Source organism: Pleuronectes platessa, chromosome 10 (genome assembly GCF_947347685.1).
Source record: "Pleuronectes platessa chromosome 10, fPlePla1.1, whole genome shotgun sequence".
NCBI classification, from domain to species: Eukaryota; Metazoa; Chordata; class Actinopteri; order Pleuronectiformes; family Pleuronectidae; genus Pleuronectes; species Pleuronectes platessa.
Window position 1 is genome coordinate 7,551,246 of NC_070635.1, and position 14,291 is coordinate 7,565,536.

At 42.6% G+C, this 14,291-nt stretch overlaps 1 protein-coding gene across 2 annotated transcripts; it reads left to right on the forward strand.

The window, feature by feature from the left end:
• The first annotated feature begins 25 nt into the window (after positions 1-25).
• mtf1 (metal-regulatory transcription factor 1) lies at positions 26-13,582 on the forward strand. Of its 2 annotated transcripts, none has more exons than XM_053431705.1 (11): positions 26-130; positions 1,513-2,014; positions 4,570-4,808; positions 6,076-6,207; positions 6,857-6,930; positions 7,609-7,730; positions 8,140-8,217; positions 8,368-8,470; positions 8,551-9,185; positions 9,487-9,556; positions 9,987-13,582. In XM_053431705.1, exons 2-11 carry the CDS (start codon positions 1,571-1,573, stop codon positions 10,451-10,453), a joined length of 2,364 nt encoding a protein of 787 aa, XP_053287680.1. In that variant the 5' UTR covers positions 26-130; positions 1,513-1,570; the 3' UTR covers positions 10,454-13,582. The 2 variants fall into 2 exon arrangements, with proteins under 2 accessions (XP_053287680.1, XP_053287681.1); XM_053431706.1 differs by lacking the exon at positions 26-130 and adding an exon at positions 138-460.
• Positions 13,583-14,291: the final 709 nt, after the last annotated feature.

The window sequence follows — 14,291 nt, forward strand, 5'->3', positions numbered from 1 at the left end:
TGATATTTAATTTCCCATAATTCATCTGGAATCGCTGTGAGTTCCTGACACTGAGAGGTGGAACAGGGAGGGGATACAAGAGTGAGCGAAACATCCTCCGCACAGGGACGAGCTTTACATCTCAGCTCAGGTAAACGTTCTATCACGTCTGCTCCTGCTAGCGCGACTCCTTATCCCGGGATAACTCGGTGCCTCCTCAGAGGAGACTGGGTCACACATCAGCTATCGACTGTGAGCCCGGCTAAAGGCGCTAGCTACCCTAGCGTAAAGCTAACGTTGAGCTAAAACCGCTGCTAGTCGACTTAGCCGGCAAGCTAACGTTTATTGAGCTTACCTATCTGGGGCTGGGGCTAACGACAGAAACGTGACTGACAGGTTAGCTCCGAGGTTGAGCCTCGTAGCGTTTTAAATATGCGAATAACGGCGGACGTGTCATTTAAAAGACGCGTACAGCGAACGGGTTGGTATCTGTGTTTAGCCGCTAGCTAGCTGTGGGTAACCAAGATGTATTCTGTGAAATAACGAGCCACCCGACTGTTACTCACTCAGCTAACAGTAACATTGAGTCCGACGGGTCCTGTAAAGTTGCCATGTTGTGTGTGTGTGTGTGTGTCTGTGTGCAGGGACGAGCAGGGACAGGGACAGAGAAGTTGCCTGACGTTGTCATGTAATGTGACATCTTTCTACGAGTTGCTCATGTTTGGTTTCGTGATACTAAGAGATTTAATCAGAAGGAAATCATCGATCGTGTTGATTAGTTTGCAGACTGTAGCCGCTGTCTCGTGACTTCTGACACTGGCTTCAGAAACTTCTAGCTCCGGATGTTGGTTCCCTTCCCATCGGGACTAATGTGGTTCTTCGAGAAGGAGCGTTGTGTTTTAAAGTGCTTGACAATTATTAGGTTTGTTAACGAGTAGACTGGGGAATGTACATGCATTTACAGCCAGCCATTAGTGAGATGACAGATTGGCAGGTGTTATGTTATGATAAAGTCACGGATTTGCTCCAGACAGGTTTGAAGATATGGAAACATAATGGCTTCAAATGATATCAAGATCAAATTGTTCACATCAGTCGATATCAATGATTATCAGCAATGCATGTCATGTGACTTCTGCCCCTGTGTGTAGGATATTTCTTTATGTGCAGAGAATGACAAACACTGGATCAGTCATGTGCTACATCTCCCTGTGTTTGCACAATGCAAAAGCAATGTATCAATATATACATTGAACCTTGGTTATTTATCGCCTTTGATGACAATTTTATTGCGATAGTAATTGATATTGTTTTGTTGCCCAGCCCTTAATACATGAATTCACTAAATATGTTGATTTGCATATTATATCCCATCTCTCTGCCTTTTTATGTCTGATGTGAAGTATTTTTAATTGGTTTGTCCTTGGAATGTGCTCCACAAAAAGCCCATCTTAATTAGAATAAACAAACTAGAGCTTATCCAAATTAAGAACAAAAAAAGTCCTTTTACTCACTGATTGTTTTTTTCTTCAGGCTGTAAGCGTTTAAGTGTGCAGTCCTCCTTGCCCAGGAAGGATAGGCACCAAGGACCATGAGTGACAATGGCCCTCAAAAGGGGGCGCCCATGTTCTTTGAGGTGGAGGTGGATCACCTGGAGCGGGACGACGACGACGACGAAGAAGAAGAAGACGACAAGATCGCTGAGCCTTCGTCGTCATCTGGACGCATGTACGACCGCACCACAGTGCTCATAGAGCGGGACCCCATCCGGCTGGATGAAGAGGGCGAAGAGGAGCTTCACTGTGGAAGGGACGGAGATGGTATCATCTTCTTAACAGAGGGGGAAGCTGACGAGGATGGCTCTATGGTATTCATGACGGACCCTGATGCCATGTCACAGGGTTATGTGCACCACACCATTTCTGCCGACCAGATCCAGTTCACAATAAATCCAGGCTCGACGCCCATGCCACGCAATATAGAGGGGGCCACACTCACCCTGCACTCTGAGTGCCCAGAGACTAAGCAGAGAGAGGTAAGACTAAATAAGTGCCTCTATTCCAGATATAAAATATGTGGAACTCCCTCATATTGATGAAATTTGAATGTTCCATTGACAAGATACCTTACTCCTTGAATGCATAGTAAGAACACATGTGCATGAATTGAACGATTGCCACAGGGAAACTGTTCTCTTAGGATGGCTCAACAGAGTCTGGAAAAAGGAGGTAAATAAGTGAAAAAATCGAAACTGCTTTTAAATAGAAATCAATATGATAATGAACAGGAATTGAGTAGAGAAATATGACAAATTTGAGAGATTTCGAGTATTGACAGGTGAAAACTAAGTAGCTTAAGAGTAATCTAACAATAAAATGAACCATGCTGTTTGAAGGTTACCTGATAAAATGTGTAAAATGGCCTCAAAGTAAATTAACCTTAGAGCACTGGTGGCGCTGGTCAGAGAAGGGAGGAATTGTATAGTCACAGAAGTTCCCCCTGTGGCCGTCACTGGAAAACCCAGTAGGTCTGATCCTCTGGCTGAATGTATTCCTCTGGCTACCCAGAACACTGTGTGAAGGGTGGAAGATGTTGTCTATGATGGAGAGGAGATTTGACAACATCCTCCTCTTAGCACGTAAATGCAAAGGGTCCAGCTCCCACCCCCAGGACTGAGCCAGCCCTCTGAATCATTTTGTCCGTCACCCTCAGGATAAAGCCCCAGCAGACCACAGCATAGAAAATAGTGCTGGCCACCGTAGACTAATAAAACATTGTTGCCTTCATGGTGTCACAGATGTTAATGTACTGGAGTCTGTGCAGAAAAAAAGATGCAACTGTTACCCTTACTGCTGAGCGCTCTTGAGTCCTTGGTTCAGTCCAGTTTGCTGTTAAAGTAGACAACCCGGATATTACTGCTCCTGCACATTCTCCCGCATTTCCCCTCGTGGAAAGAGGAGTAGTGGGAGTCCTGGATCTCCTGAATTCCCACAACACTTCCTTTGTTTTGCTGATGTTGACCTGTAGGCGGTTCTCTCCATAACCCTGTTGTACTCGGACACATCCTCAGGCTTTGTTTTGTGTTTTGTGTGCATTCCAGCTCAATGGAACTGTAGATGGTTATTATTATTATTTTTGCTTGGTAGACTGTGAACTGCATTTGCCCTACTCACAACCTACAGTGATCTTCCTGTGGTGAATTTGCCATATTATGAAACCTATCCTAGCCTAATTAGCAGAAATGGACAACAAAACCATCTCACAGTAATAAGTGTGCACTGGGAAAGCCAAATATGAGGCAGGGTGTAAAAGTTTGCAGTCCCTTTTCTTATCTGTCGCCAATAACAACCTTCACAAATGGTTTATATTTTCATCAAGACTGCATCACCGACAAAATTGCCCAACACTGCTCAGTTGGTTCTGAGTCATAATGAAAGGGCCAGATTCATGGTGATGTGTCATATTCCTTCTTTTGAGTGAACATGATTTGTTTACTTGAGATTGAGGGCACAGTGTTCGGTCTTAGTAGAGTACTGTGCCTGGGTCTTAACCCACCAGCCATATTATCACTAAACATGCAAAAGGCCGGTTATTAGTGCTAATGCTGAACATCAAACACTGTATTTGCTTGGTGTTGGTACGTTCTGTTGGATTGTCTGGATCACTGGTATTGTGCTGCATTATTGGTTGGTAATGCTTTAAGAATATCCGAGGGGTCAATAAAGTAGACCAGATACTTATGATACTGTAGTAATTCTACTCAGAAGTGCACACCCTAGAAACTAGAAAACACATAAGCAAAGTTAAGCTCCATCTTCTGATTTTGACAAATTTTGATGTCGAACGTACATATTATTTGCTTTTTGTGGTACATTCACATAAATTCGAATTATGTATTAGGCCTGTTATCAAAAGATCTTTTGTTCTGGTGGTGTCTTTGCTTTTCTTAAGTAAACTATGCTGCCAAAGTTTGTCTCGGTCTAAACTGTGGTCTTTTATTATTGAAGTCATCTGAATGGGGAAATGTTACAGTTGGACATTGTAATTATTATTATTTCTAAGAACATTAAGACATTGAGTCACAGGAATAGTGTCAGTTGAGAATGTAGCTTGTCCTGTCGAGGTGTTGGACCACAAGTTCTCTCCCTCTTGCTTTGTGTTCAGCACTGGTTAGCGTTTTCGAAGAACAGAATGGACTGCATTTATTCACACTGCCCCGGGGGTTCAGTGTGAGAGGAGAGCAGGAGACTGCCATACTGCAGAGGAGATCGGTGCTGTGAAACACATTGGATGGGATGTACTGCACTGGGGGTTAGGCATCATCGCTGTCCTTTGTGCTCACCCGCTTCATGTGCTGACGGCTAGCTGAGTCATTGAGTTGAGGTCCCCTCTGAAAGGTCACATCCACTCAGACTGTCACTTCATTGTATGGCGATGTTGGGTTTTGCTGATCTGAATTATCAAATGACTTTCTCCCTGGCTTCTCAAAATGAGGCACTAGTTTACTTCCTTATCTTAATTGTGATTTCATACAGTACCGCTGCATTCTGTTCACATTGTTTAAATAATGACCTTCACCTCTTCCTTCAGGTGAAGCGCTACCAGTGCATGTTTGAGGGCTGCACAAGGACGTACAGTACGGCGGGAAACCTGCGGACACACCAGAAGACTCACAGGGGCGAATACACATTTGTGTGTAATCAACAGGGCTGTGGAAAGGCCTTCCTCACCTCTTACAGTCTCAAGATCCACGTCCGTGTTCACACCAAGGAGAAGCCCTTTGAGTGTGATGTGCAAGGCTGTGAGAAAGCCTTCAACACACTGTACAGGTGAGTCCACATGCAGCTTTGTTGTTTTATTTCTCCTCTTGGTGTTTTTTTTATGGCGATATAAAGTCACGACAGGCTCCACCATAAAATGAGTGCCACAACAAGTAATGCTACTAGACAGAAATATCAATTTATCAATGTATTTCACTGTTTTATATGATCATATATTTATATGATCATATAAAAATATATAATATGATTTTATGTGGTGGAAGGTTTATTCTGACCTCAGGCACTGTTTTCGAGCATTTTAAAATCCGTCATGTTATCTTTTTTTATTATAAGAAGGAAATCTATTTGGTCAGAGGTGCAAGATACACAGAGTCAGTGTACACAAGTAGAATACAAACAATGAGTAAACGGAACAATACGAAGAACAAACAGAACATTATCTCAGGGAACTGCTCTCTCATCATCCGTCTGATCTACACACAGTGTGGGAACATTGCACCAGTCACTATGCATTTCTCTAAATGCTGTAGTTTTTATTTTAAATGGCAATCAAGTTTAATAATTTTTTTGGCAAAGGGATTCGTTTGGTCATCTAAGACATTCTATATCTTATTCAAAAAATAAGTTCAAACTACTGGCTTGAATGATGGTGCAGCAGATAATGAGTATAAAACATGTTCTTGACTACACTAGGCTCAAGAGACAGAGAAAAGGCAACTTGTGACCCAATGGATTTCTTGGAGTATGACAGCATCAACCAATTAACCACAATGACTATGATAGCCCCCTCAAAGCTGTCGCCATCGTAAAAAAAAGGGTTAGGGTTTTGCTGTATCTCTCTTTTGCTCAGTGCCAGATCAGTTCTCCCTACAGAGGATCTTCACCTTTTTAGATTTTGCTCCGAGGTCACGTCAGTGCCCTGTGGTCCGTATTGGCTCCGTTGCCATGACAACTTGTCTGGGGCTTGGCAGAGCCGTGCTCGTGGCATCAAGTCCTTGTCAGAGGCTGTTACTTAGGGCAGCAAAGCAGTGGCACACATGGGTGGATTGTCTTTTCAATAACATTACTTTCCCCTTGCCTCCTCCATGCCCACAGATCCTCTTATACAACCACCACCTAGAGAGTGTGTTCCTTTGCCCAGGCGTCTCCCCCGTCTGAATTGATTCTGTCGTCATCTTAATGTGCACTCAACCATCTTTTTTTTTATGCTTTGTAGACATATTAAATTAGGTACAGCAGCAATCAACACATGCTGCTTAAATCCAGTGTGTTTTCGCATCGTGGCTAAATGAAACAACCTTGATTGTCTCTTCAGACTAAAAGCACACCAGAGACTTCACACAGGCAAGACTTTCAACTGTGATTCAGAGGGATGCACAAAGTACTTTACCACACTCAGCGACCTGAGGAAGCACATTCGAACGCACACTGGGGAGAAGCCATTCCGGTGAGTATTTCCATTATCACAACAGGATTAACTCACTCCGAGTAGAAGATGAAGAGCAGTGCTTTTTATAATGTAGTAGATGTTCCCGGGTTGCTCAGTTGTTTGTAGTTGTAAGTAGGGCTTGGCGATAAAACCATAAAGATAATTATTGCATGATAACATTTCCTCGATGGGAATATAGGACATACAACATGGATAGAACTCATTCCATCTATGATAACACAAACAGCCAATGATGATGAGAATCTCCTCACACCAAACCAATCATGTGGCTTGAATAGAGTTATATCCACTTTAGGTTAGGTAGACACACACAGCACAAAGCGTAGGAGTAGCAGCCGGCAGCAGCACACATGCAAATGTTTGGGAAACTGCAGCCGTGCACACAAGTACGTCAGGAGTGGGAGGGAGATAAAAGAGAAAATGAAGACAGGAAAGGTTCATGAAAACTCCAGCGACAGCGTTACCGTAGAAGACACCACAACAATATTGTGATAAGATCTTATTTACATACTAAAACTTCAAGATAATTTTGAGATGAGCCAATTTTCCCCATCTTCGATTAAAAACATGTATCCTCTGTCTTTAAAATCATCACTGGCTATTTGCGTTAGGTCTAAATGTGTGTTTTTACCATTTGTGTCCTCAGGTGTGACCATGACGGCTGTGGAAAAGCTTTTGCTGCAAGTCATCACCTAAGAACTCATGTACGGACTCACACAGGTACAGTTTAGGGTTTGTTATGTAATCTTGGTTTGTCCTTTAGTCGATTGAACAGGGACATGTTTATTTTTTAAGCTATGCCTGATTTGTCACCAACACACGAGTTAAAGTTGAGTAGCCTAAGCAAATCGATTTTTGGTATTCTATTCACTAGATCTTTATTTCCGCAGTCTGTTTATACGTGTAGATAAAAGAGCAGAAACTTTAAAGGGTGTGTTCATGTGTACTTGGACAAATTACTTCCCCAAAAGAAGGATTCCAGTTTGTTACAGCTGAGGTCCAGTTCTTTGCTCAAGTGCTTGTTCAGGGACAGGAGCGGCTGTCTCAATGTTCTACGGAGCAGATAACCAGCTACTCATATCTGTTAGGGTGGTCTCTAATATGTGTTTCCTTGGTTATGTTCAAATGAGGGAGAATTGAACTTTGTTTTAAATTCTACACATAAAATAGAACCTCATGTCAAAACAAAAGTGAAACAATAGATCTTGTGCTTAGTCATGGAGATGCTGTAAATCAATAAAATTACAAAGAAACAAGTCATAAACTAATCAAAGGATATTGACTGACGCAGAGAAAGTGTCTCAAGTTTTACCCCTGGCTCATTTCTTCTGCCTGACAGTTAAGATCAGCGTGTACGTTTTCCTTCTCATTGTGTATTCCTCCCCGCTGTCTCTGTAGGGGAGAAGCCATTCGGCTGTCCCAGTGACGGCTGTGAGAAGGCTTTTAGCAGCCAGTACAGCCTGAAGAGTCACATCCGGGGCCACGACAAAGGACAGACCTTCAGCGTCACCCTCTCTGAAGTGAGTCACTGCACCGCAACTTGTCATCGTCGCACACTTTCGTCTCTTGATTTCACCACATTGCTCTTGTTCTCCGTTTGCTGCCTGAGCGCAAAATTACACTATCATTCTTTTATAATATTTAGCTCTCAGTCACATGAGCTCTCAGTCACATGACATGGAGCATGTCAGTCAAAGGTTAGAGGGGTTGGCACTACAACGGATTAATTTATTATCCTTATCGGTTTTTCATTTGTAGTCATTAATCGACTAGTTTACCTTGTTTGCTTAACTGCTGATTTTTAATCTAGTCTTTTATAGTGACTTACAGTAAGTGTTGCAGTTTCACTCCTGTCTTGTTTGCATGACTCAGCACTTGAGTGCAGCAGTGGCAACTTTAATTAGGAACTTTTCATCTCTTTAATTACAGGATGCAAATCACTCGCTGTGCCTCAGTGACTTGAGCCTCATCTCTACAGACTCAGATCTACGAGAGAACATCCATAATGTAAGTGTGGCCTCTGCTTCGGGATTGAAGATGTACAGCAACTGTCAAGTAACTCAGTTTTCCTTTTGTGTAATTAGAAAAACAAGTTTCTGGCTGTTCTAGTATTTTAATGTATTAATTAAATATTTTTATAATTAAATATTTTTACAGGCTCAAAATTTGGACCTAAACAATGTGACGCCTGTGAAAATCTTTGAGCTCATGTTCCAGAGTCCTGAAAATAGTGTCAGCCAAGACGATGCCCATAACAATGGTAAGAACATTTTAAAATCCTGTAAGTTAAAATTACATCTCAGGTGCTTGTTCTGAAGGAGTTTTTATTTCCCTCCTCAGAGAGCCTTGGCGAAACGGGAGGGAACAATGCCTCGACTCTCATCTCTTTCACTATCACTCCTACCTCCTCATCGTCCTGTTCCCACACAGCTTGTGACATGGAGGCTTTTTCCCAGCTCAGCAAGAGCTCTTTCTCTCACGCCTCCACCTCTGCATCTGTCACCGCTTCTGTCACCTCCGCCAAACCTTTCATGCAACTAACCGGGCCTCAGCAGGTCTCAGACGCGCCCCCTCAGGCTTCTGGCCCAGCACCAAGCCCGGCCCCCTCGCAGCACTTCATGACACTGCCACACACGTTCCTGCAGACGGACAGCGCCACCCAGACCACTCCCCAACCACCGCCTGATCCTGCTCCGCCTGTAGTGGCTCCAGCACTGACCACCACCACTATACCAGGCACTGCTGCTGCGTCTGTTGTTGCAGCCACCACAACAGACGCTTTGGCAGCTGTGGCTCAACCTGTGCCTTTGGCCAACAACCCTGTCCCCAACTCGGTCCCTATTCTCGCTCCGGCCCCAGCCACCATCACCATAGCACCCACGCAGAACCTGCTGCAGCCCAGCCTGGTCATGTCTGACCAGAACCTCCAGTGGATCCTGAGCAGTGCTGCCAGTAGCCAGCAGAACCCAGAATCTGTGAGTAATGCTCCCACACTGTAAACATGTGGTGACTTGATCTGTCCTAGTCCTCATTTGATGATGCGTTATCCAGTTAAGAAACGCACTCTTTTTTGCATTGGAGTGAATATTAGAGATATCTTGAAATCTATCTTCTGATCTAAATTTCTTTGAGGATTACAAAACTACCGTCAGTAATTAATCAACTAATTAATTTAGCATAATATATCAGCCACATTCCTTTGATACAGCAGAAAACTACTTCATGCATCTGTAATGTTTCCCCAGCTTTTTTTAATCTGCTTGAATTTGTTTGCAGTCACAAAAAGGAGCTCCAAAAGTGGAAAAGGTTTTCTTCACTACAGCCATACCAGTTGGAGGAAATGCTGGTAAGTGTCGTGAACTATTAAGACACTGACTTTTATGCATAACTTTCATACAAGCTAAATCGTACATTTGTCTGAGCATTTGGGTTAATGATTTGTTTTAGTTATTGATTAGTGAATATTTTCTATTAATGATTTCATTTTTTTAAATTCATAAATGATCAGGTGGAATTTGAATTTCCCACATGTCAAGAGTCTTTCAATGTTGTCAAACATCCAATAAATATTACATTTAACAATTTAAAAATATATACAAAAAAGCTCACACATTGCAAAAAGTTGAAATCTGAGAATGTTGCATGAGAAGTGTATCTGATTAGAGTTGTTCTCAAATATTTCACCGTTGAAGATGCTGCTTGGAACAACTTATGACTATGATTTGGAAGGTAAATCACTTGTTTTTTCTGTGAACGTTTCTCTTCATCTGTTTCAGGTAACTCAGTCCAACAGATCGGCCTCAGCCTGCCCGTCATCATCATCAAACAGGAGGAATCCTGCCAGTGCCAATGTGCCTGCAGGGACGCTGCTAAAGAGAAGAGTTCAAAGAGTGCCTCCTCCATCGTTTCAGCCCCAGCACCGCAGCAAGCACCAGAGCCCCCTCCTCCCCCACTACCACAGCCCCCAGAGCCTCCCCGCCTTCCATCTCCGTCGTCCTGTCTCCCAGAGTCTTCCTCCACGGCAGGTGAGGTGAGCCTGGAGGCCGCCCCTTCTTCTTCTTCTTCTTCGTTGTCGTCCTCAGCTCAGACTTTCTCCACGTCCAACCCTCCCTCGGCTGAAGGTCTAAGCAGCATGGACGTCTCGGACTTCCTCTCCCTGCAGAGCCCTGGGACAACTGCCAACATTGAGGCTCTGTTGCTGGTCACGGATGAATTCCACATGGCCACAGAGGGCAATCCTTAAAAGAGCTGCCTTCTGAGTCTGGCACCATGTGTTTGTCTGTTGCACCCACTTATCCACAGTCACCGATTCCACCCACACCTCGGTGACGCCTCGTCTTTCTCCTGATACAGCCTGTGCTTGGAGCCCCTGTACCTGCAATGCATTCTGTTGTGTGGCATTGTGCAACATGTATACACAAACTATGATGACCTTCTCTTGTGAGACATGGCAGTAGTTGCTTTTTTAGAAACAGGATTAGTTTGCTTATTGAGATTTAGCAACGTTAATGCTTATTAATGCAGGGAAAAAGCAGTAGATCCTTTGTTGAAAAGACATAATCAAACTGTATATAATAACCCTGTTGTCCAAGCACTGATAACTGAAGAGTTCCGGTTTTCTGGCTCCAAGGTCTCAAGCCTGAGCAGGAAAACAAACGTGTCTGTATATCCTTGTACTGTACTACAGGTCCCTAACAAACGCTTAAAGCTGGTTTGCAACTGACCAGAATGCACTGTATGTTAGAAGAAATTGCTATAATTTTATCAAGCATTGCTCCCAGCAGGAATTTGAAGGGTTCGTCCACGCGGCCCCACATATGGCCGTCAAACAAGATGAAGTGATTTCCTCAGTATTTTTGTTTTCTAGGCAGACCAGTGTAGTCAAGAAAAATGTGTTGATTCTTTCCTATTTGTTCTGACAGATGTTCACTAACTGAGGTAAGAACCTGTGATCAGTCTCTTTGAGTGAAATCAACACGTCAATAAGTTGCCTATAACTTAAAATTAATTTAAATTTGTACATGTTAATTTATTTAAATGCTTGATTCTTTCATTATACATGTAATACTATTGTTATCAAGATAGCAGAAAAATCTATTAATTTATTTCAATCATTTGTTGTGTTTTCAAGTTGAAAATGTTTGTTACTGAATTGTCTTTTCCTTTTTATGAACGTAATGGGTTTCGCTAAAAGCAAGTTGTCGAGGAAAGAAGCACCGACGGTCGATGCAGAGTGAAGCAAATTAATCCTCTAGGATCTGCTTGTTTGCAGAAGTTGTCCACAATGAAAACAGTAACAGTCTACTGTCGACATCCCGTGTTTTAAAGGGCTGTGGCCCTCTCAGGGATGCATCAAGTCATAACTGATCCTAGGTCCCTTGATTTGTCGCTCAAACGTGTGTTTCTCTTCACCTGATGCACGCGCACAGACACACACACACGCACACATGCAGTGGCCCAACGTTTTTTGCTGCACTCTTCCCTGTTTATTGCACACTGACTTGTAAAGTGAGTAATCCGACAGCTCTCGTGAGCTGAGGTGCAGCACCACTACAGACTTTTTTTGTACACAACTGCTGTAAAGTAGCATTTGAAAAGATGGTGTCCTGGCGACAGTGTATATATGGTACATTTTAGTGTAAACATCTTTGAGAAACTTGTAGATTATTCTAGAATTTGTATTTTTGTATAGACTTTTGAATTACTAATGTATTCCCTCTAACATTGCAACCCCCCCCCCCCCCCCCCAATTCACATTCACGCAGAATATTGGGTTTGCTGTAGTTTTACAAGCAGCTCGGTTTCTGTACAGTCCCCATTGTAACAAGACTATATATGTAACACAGCCCCCTGCTTAGAGTATAATTGAACAGTATTGCTTCACATGGGACATAATGCAATGATGATAGAGCAAAGGCATTGTGCCCTGTATACTGAGTGTAGAGCTACTTGGCCTTACAACTTTAACTGTTCTCTTTGCCTTGACAGTCTGACATTGATACGACACGCTCATCTTCACCAGGTCTCAGGGGCCTTGCATCCACCGGGAGATCCCATGGAGGCAAAAGCCCTGAGACAGAAAGCTTGTGATTCGTATCGTGTGCCAGTTGTAATGTTGTGGATATGCAGCATTTTAAAAAGATTATATACACACATGGCTACACAACAGATGCAGGTGATGTGATTCTACCTTTTAGTTCCAGGTTGTAGGATCAAAACTGACATGTTATCTATATCTGGCTTTTTCGTTGCTTCCCTGTAATTTGCAGGAGCGGAGCTTTCCCCTGATTGACCTGTTAAATGTGTTTTTAAAAGACCATGTGCTCTGAACCATTCCAAATGTGCAGTATTTGATATCAGGAGCATCTAAATCGAAAGTTTGCTCCGTTAGATCATGAAATGTTATAGTTTACACACCATTCTACCCGTCAAGGCACTTAATGACATTACTGCCAAGAGTTCAGCTCATACCTTCAACACATCCTTATCCATGCATACTGTCAGTGAACACAACTATGCAATTTTAAGTGGCATTCGCAAGTTTAATCACCGACTCCTATGACAAAAAAGTTAATATATTCCTCCCACCACGGCGTATTCGGCTCAAACCTGATATGCAGAAGTCAGTGGCAAAAGTTGTCTTTCCAATGTTGACATATTGATGCATGCTACTCCATTAAACTGCATTTCAGATTTGGAGTGTTATGAATATGGACTTTGTAGTGTGTAGTTCAAGTCGCAACACAGTTAAAACCTTCTTGTGCCGTTTTTTCCTCTGATGTATCTGGTTTAAAAACCAAACTGGATTTGTTTGATGGAGCTCCTCGTGAATGAATGATTCTGTTCTAAGAATTGTTTTTTTTGTTGTTTTTGGTCAAATGTAAGCAGCTTTTCCTTGTTTTACTTTCACACTTTATGGGTACATGTTTCTTTCAGGCTCACTCCATTTTATGTAATCATCTCAGCCTTTCACACTTTTCAACGTTGACATTTCGATCGTTTGTTGGCGCACCCTCAGAGAAAAGTCAAACTTGCAGCTGTAGATGAGGTTGACGTCAGCAAATCGCTGATGATGACATTTGTTTGGAAGCAGATAGTTTGTTCACAAATGTAAAGCCAGTGTGTTTGTCGTTTTTCTGTTTTTGGAAACTGATTATGGCAATATTTACAAAACGGAGGGAGAGGAAACAATATGCTTCCAAAGGAATGTCTTGACACCCAAAGAGTGAAGAATCGGGAAGGATTTGTATTTTTTTAAAAGAATGTATAATGTGAAAATGTTTGCTTATGCTTGTTTCGTATAAAGTAATATGATAACTTTCTGAATTGAGAGCAATATAATACTAATAAAACCTTATCCTTGTCACTGTAACTTTTCAGTTTATTATAATTACATCAGAAGCATGCTGTTCCTCTTCTGGTCACTTCTGCGGTGGTAAGGTCACATCCTGGAGAGATTTCCTCTGTGGGAAATAACTGGTTAATATTCAAAATCTGAATAATGTGACGCGGTTTTCAGGCTTCAGGGTGAAAAACAAGCCCTCACCACGAGAACCTCACTGAGATCCTTCAGGTCGTTCAGGACCCTCTCACACATGGTTATCCCCTCAGACAAGGTCCCCAGTCTGTTGTTGACCTCCTCCAGCTGCTGAAGAGGAGAAGTCACCAGTTACTTTGGTCATAGATCCAAAGATTAAAGCTCCAGAGTGAAACTGACCTGTTTGACAGTTGAGACGTCATCTTCAGTCCTCACAGTGGGTTTATCTCCTGCAGAGTCTGTAAATGTTTCACACAGACACTTCCAGTAATGTTGACAAATGTCACAAGTAAACAGATAAATGTATTGTTTGTTACCTGTGTCAGAAGACATGACAACAGACATGTTTGTTCTGTAAACACGTTTCCTCACTGTGTGTGTGTTTAAGCAGGCGCTCACAGGTGAAGTCAGTCTGTCTAATGAATGAGGGCGGGTCACTATAATTGTCAATGTGCGAAAAAAGTCTGCAGGAGGTTTTTTAACAAATACAAGAACATGCCTTTAGAGATAATACTTAATCTTTCAAGAACACACAAAGTCGCTA